The sequence below is a fragment of the Phragmites australis genome, chromosome 1 (genome assembly GCF_958298935.1).
Source record: "Phragmites australis chromosome 1, lpPhrAust1.1, whole genome shotgun sequence".
Classification (NCBI taxonomy): Eukaryota; Viridiplantae; Streptophyta; class Magnoliopsida; order Poales; family Poaceae; genus Phragmites; species Phragmites australis.
Window position 1 is genome coordinate 49,493,324 of NC_084921.1, and position 5,899 is coordinate 49,499,222.

General features: G+C 47.7%; 1 protein-coding gene across 1 annotated transcript; it reads left to right on the top strand.

The window, feature by feature from the left end:
* Positions 1-723: 723 nt before the first annotated feature.
* On the top strand, positions 724-2,785 carry LOC133924757 (uncharacterized acetyltransferase At3g50280-like). Its single transcript, XM_062370452.1, has one exon. The coding sequence runs from the start codon at positions 890-892 to the stop codon at positions 2,360-2,362; it is 1,473 nt and encodes a 490-aa protein (XP_062226436.1). The 5' UTR covers positions 724-889; the 3' UTR covers positions 2,363-2,785.
* Positions 2,786-5,899: the final 3,114 nt, after the last annotated feature.

The following is a 5,899-nucleotide window of genomic DNA, read 5'->3' on the forward strand; positions in this document are numbered from 1 at the left end:
GCAGGGACGTAGACCACGTAACAGACTAACCGCAGATGATGGAGGCTAGCTTTAAACGCTGCTGAATAATCAATTTTGTTCTGGAGGTGGATATCAGGATATGGACGAAGCGAATTATGATGCTCTCCCAGCCTAATCGCCTATACACGTAGCTAGAATAGATGTCAAAGTAGTGGCCAATGCAGTCAAAATCGAATAGCATCGAGGCTATTAGCACGAGAACAAAAGTTTCTGATGTTACGTACGCACATGTTCATTTTAATAAGGAAAGCCGGTGCATGTTCGTTGAATCCACACGTTCAATGTACTGCGTAATATCTCGTCAATTAGTGCTATACCAGCCGTTTGGAGTCATCTGACCGATCAGTTACCTGCCGTGTTTTTTTTTTTAAAAATAAATCAGTTCATAAAAAATATATCTGGAGCATGCATAAGGAGGGGACACCTGTTATAGAACCCTCCAGCCAAGTTTACAGTACATAACAAAAGCTTTGCTGATATAATCCTATTCGTCAGTATTTTTAAACGGGGTATCTTTTTTGTGTGTTTCTTTTTTGCATAGCATAGAACGCATCTCTAGCTGCAATTTATCTGATATCTACATCTGACAGCCACAAAATCTGTCCGGAGGATATCCAAAACAGTACTGGCAAGGAAGGCAGAGTAGTAACAGCCCAGGTGCATGCATCCAACCCCTGTTCGTGTCCTATATAAACCGCCCAAGCTTGTCCAGTGTTCAGCGCAAGGCAGTACTGCCCAAACCACCTCTTTGGCCGTATCGCGAAAAGCTCCCGCACGCACGCGTCTATCTGCTCTACGGCCGCTACTGCTTCATCGGCAGCAGTGGTAGCGATCGGCAGGTGGTGCAGAGCACCGAGCAATCGAACACATGGCTCAGATGATCTCCGCCATGGCCATGGTGGACGCCGCCCCGGCCGCGTCCGCCATTATGCCCAAGCTGCAGGCAGCCTGCTTGGACGAGCCGGCCTCGGGCATAACCGTCGTGTCGAGGCAGCACGTGCGCCCGGACGGCGCGTCGGCGATCGGCGATCTCACGCTGTCCGTCTCCGATCTGCCCATGCTATCGTGCCACTACATCCAGAAGGGCCTCTTCTTCCCTGCCCCCGACCTGCCCATGTCCTCGCTCATCTCGCTGCTCGTGTCGTCGCTGTCTCGGGCGCTCGCCGTTGTACCGGCCCTCGCTGGTCGCCTTGTCACACTGCCCGACGATCGCATCGTCATCCGCTGCAACGACGCGGGCGTCAAGTTCCACCACGCCGTGGCACCCGGCCTGTCACTCGACGACTTCCTCGTGCCTGACGCCGATGTGCCGACCAAGCTGACAAAGGACTTGTTCCCCATGGAGCGCACCGTGAGCTACGATGGACACCGTCGCCCGCTCACGTCGTTCCAGGTCACCGTGCTCGGTGACGGCGCCGTCTTCATCGGCATCGTCGCCAACCACGCCGTCGTGGACGGTACCTCCTTCTGGCATTTCTTTAACACCTGGGCCACCATCTGTCGTGGTGCGTCACCCAAGCTGCCGGACTTCCGCCGAAACTTCTTTGGCGAGTCCACCGCCGTCCTCCGATTCCCCGGAGGAGTGGGCCCGGCGGTGACCTTCGACGTGGACGCGCCTCTCCGGGAGCGTGTCTTTCACTTCAGCGCAGACGCAATTCGCGAGCTGAAAGCAATGGCTAACCGTCGTCCGAGCGGTGGTCACGACCCTGAGGTTTACGGCAAGATGGCGCATGACCCGAAGAATCCCGAAGCGCGCAGCGAGATCTCATCTTTCCAGTCGCTGTGCGCGCAGATATGGCTCGCGGTGACGCGCGCTCGGAAACGTCTGGCGGCCGACGCGACGACGACGTTCCGGATGGCGGTGAACTGCCGGCACCGGCTGCGCCCGGCCATCTCCTCGGTCTACTTCGGCAACGCTATCCAGAGCGCGCCGACGACGGCGACGGTTTCCGAACTGGTACGGAACGACCTGCGGTGGGCGGCCTCCAAGCTGAACGCGACCCTCGCGGCGTACGGCGACGGGACGATTCGCCGCGCCGCGGCGGCGTGGCAGGCCGCGCCCCGGTGCTTCCCGCTGGGCAATCCCGACGGTGCGGTGATCACGATGGGGAGCTCGAACCGGTTCCCGATGTATGAGGGCAACGACTTCGGCTGGGGCCGGCCCCTCGCGGTGCGGAGTGGGCGGGCCAACAAGTTCGACGGCAAGATGTCGGCGTTCCCGGGGCGCGCCGGGGACGGCAGCGTGGAGATCGAGGTGTGCCTGCCCCCGGACACTATGGCGGCGCTGCTCCGCGACGGCGAGTTTATGCAGTACGCGTCGTGCCCGTCGCATCTGTTGTGAATGTACCAGTGCACGCGCGGCTGGGGCCACCTTGACATGTCGTTGCGCCGCCGTTTGCTCGGGTCCTTGCCTTCTGGAACGAGCTAGTTGGTACTAAGATACTGTATCAGTTTAGCCTTTTCCGGGTGCTCCGTGTTGTTAGCAACTAGTGCTTGGGATTGATTAGCTGCTAGGCTGCAAGTGATGATGCTAAGGGAATGAGGAGATGAAGAACTGTGGAGCATGGAACCAGATATAAGTTTCCGAAAATGTTCAATTTCTGAGCTTTCCAGAAGTTCAAATATGGCCCCTGGTCCGTGTTGTTCTGCTGGTGTGCAGGTTCAACATGCTACTTGGGATGGGAGTATGATTTTTTTTTTCGTGCGATTTCTTTTCTTTTTTGCATTGTCTAGTGTGTACACATCATCAATTCCCTCTTTTTTTCTTTGGAATTTTTTATTTACTTCGTTGCAGTAGAGCACGTTTCATGTGGTTGCCATGTGTAATCGAAATGCGCCAAGTCTTCCATGCAAAAAAAGAAGAAAGAAATACACCAAGGTCTTGATGGATTTCACGGGAAATAAGGGTCAACTGTCAACAGAAGTGACGCAAGTAAGACGTAAATGTTTTCCACTCGTCTCAAAACGCGGTCTCTTTGCTGGACATTTGAGGATTTTTTTTTCTGAAGAACCTTTATGTGTGGAAGGGAGGACTTCTATTCATCGGTGGGAGAGTTACTTTAATAAATATAAGTATCTCCAATACGTCCATATATTATATATCAATTTATTTTCTCTCTAGGAATGTTCTTGAGCACATTGATGCGGTTATGAGAAAAAATTTCCGGTAGGAAGGTGGTACTCAGAAAAAGTATCACTTGGTAGGTTGGGATAAAATATGTTGGCCAAAGAAAAAGTAGGCCTGTGTATCAAAGATTGAGCAAAATGAAATATGCTCTAATGTGTAACTAGTAGTGGGGGATTGAAAACCATGAAGGAATATGAAAAAAATTGTTAAAAAGAAATACTCCTTCCGATTGCATATGTAGCTCGTTTTAGCCTCCTTCATTATTCTTCAAATGTAAGTCGTTTTAGAGTTCAAGTAACTTTGCCCTTACTTAATTGCTTCTTTGATTGAGCCTTTTTCCCGTGTTATTATATTCCCGGTGCACTCTACTCTCACCTAACTCTAGTTAATCAATGTGACTCGCATCGTGGTCTTTTTATACTGGACCATTGCTCACCATGGAGAAAAATATCTCCACCACCTCCAATTTGTCAAACTACTCCACTGTGAAGGAAGAGAAGCCTCTCACATCAAAGGACAAAGATGATGTCAACCTGCAGGTTCCAAAAGAAGGGAGTGCTTCCGTCGTCCACATCACCAACGACAAACAACATGGATGACGATGTTTACATGTTTGATTTGAATAGGAAGATGTACTACAGCAAGGGTGACCTCCATCCCGATGAGTCGACCGAACGAGTTATTCTGATGGTCATGAAGACAATGTTTCCTGACATCTTTTAGTGAGTCGCATAGAAAATGCTTCACCTAATGAGTCGTTTAGATTTCAATATGCATCTTTCGTCAATTTCAGTTTAGTGTTTGCTCTAGAGAACTAGCACTAAGCTCGATATATGCTTATTTGTACCTCATGTGAGATTTTAAATTTAGTTGAAACAAACTTGTTCTTTTTCTTAAGAGTAGTGTTTATGCTTTTTAATTTATCTTCCCTTAGGCTAAATTTTTTTTCTCTATTCGTATTAGCGAGAAGTAAAAGAAAAATGGCAATGCAGCACTAAGCTTTTGTAAGAGTCCATAGTACAACGTTTACATCACATCATCTGAATCTAAATGACCTAGAACATCTTGATACAAATCATGATCACAAGAAAGTTGCACAGGGAGACAACCAAGCTTTTCCAGTTTATCTTTTCCCATATGTGGAGTTTTGTAGTGAGGACCTCCTCTGTGTTTCATGATCTCTATCATGCATGATCTAGAGTCAGGAAAATTTTATTCACCTTTGACGATTCATAATCATTGAACTCCTTCTCAACTACTTGTATGAGATCATCTATGGTTTTTGAGACGCCCTGTACTGCAATGACCGGATAGAACTAAAAAATCCAAGGTCCAAAATATTTAAGCCGGGTGAATTGAGTTGTTCTCTTCAAGTTCATCACCTACCGTGAATGAATTAATAAACTAAGAATACCTTAGCTGTACAAAAAGTACTCCTAGAATATTTGAACATTGAATATTTGAAGGCACTTGGTCACACGTACCTGGAGCAGGAACATCATCACTGTTGTCATCAGGCATGGGCTCTTGGTCCTGGACTTCTTCAACTTGCTCGACGTTCAAGTCAATCACCACGCCATGGCCATGTGTTGAGTTGTTATCCTCTAGCTAATCCGGTGTGTGGTTCAGGTCGAGTGTAAATCTTTCTCTAGAAGCCATGAGTGGATGACTATATCTACAGTATGAGTATGCTTGTTTATATATTCAGTGCTTGGCACCTAAGCTGCTTTTTGGCTCCAAAATTGATTTTTTTTTCATTTCACTTTGAAAGTTTCCTTGTTGTCTCCAAATTACTCTTCCCTCCAGTTAGTTTTGGCGCTACTTTTACTGTTCCTTCCATTTTATCTTCCTTGGTGTGGCGCTTGCGGCTGGGAGAGTAATTTTGTTGCCAGGAGTATATCAATTAATGCTCCACTGGTGTGGCAATTGGAGCAGGGAGAAAGATGGCTGTTGATAGTAGACCATCTCGACAAGTGTGCCATCAAGGAAAGCGTTGCTGAGGTCAAGTTGGTGTACGGGCCGGTCATTGGCCAAGGTGATGGTGGGGACGATGTGCACCATAGCCGGTTTGACAACCCGGCTAAACGTCTCACCAAAATCATGCCAGGCCGCTGGAAGAAGTCGCAAAGAACTCAGCGAGCTTTGTATCGATTCAAGGAGTCATCAGATTTTAACTTGTGTCGAAAAATCCACTTTTTTTAAACAATATTAGCATCAGCAGGACGTGAAACAAGGTCCCATATATGGTTAGTGTCACGTCCCAAATTCTTAATCACACATTTAAACAAAATTATGCTTCTTAAGCATTATGCTTAATTTTACATAATGGTAATTTAGAGCACGAATGCACTTCGTTAAAAATCATTTGGATAAGAGAAAAAAAATTGGGAGAAAAAATAATTGAAGTTGCATTGGAAATACCCATATTCTCTAACATGTGAGCCCCACATATGGCAACACACCTCACCCACTTCCTCTCTTAAGTGGGCAGCACCCCACCTGCCCTCTCTCTCTCCTCTCCTCACTCCCCACATTTTCCCCCAAGCTGCAGCAACAGCTCACCTCCCTCTCTTACTCTCACACTCAAGCTCTCTCTCTCTCTTTTCTTCTAAAATCCGAGCTCAAGTGAAGGATTCAATATATGCATGTGGTACCATTGCATTCTCTAGCTCATGAGCTACTCAACTATCCAATCCATTTTCGTTTTCGTGGAAGAATCGAGTAGTTCTTAAAGTTCTTGCCGTTCTTGAG

What these genes read in the sequence shown, in the direction of transcription:
- LOC133924757 (XM_062370452.1), top strand. Translation starts at nt 890, where the DNA reads ATGGCTCAGATGATCTCCGCCATGGCCATGGTGGACGCCGCCCCGGCC.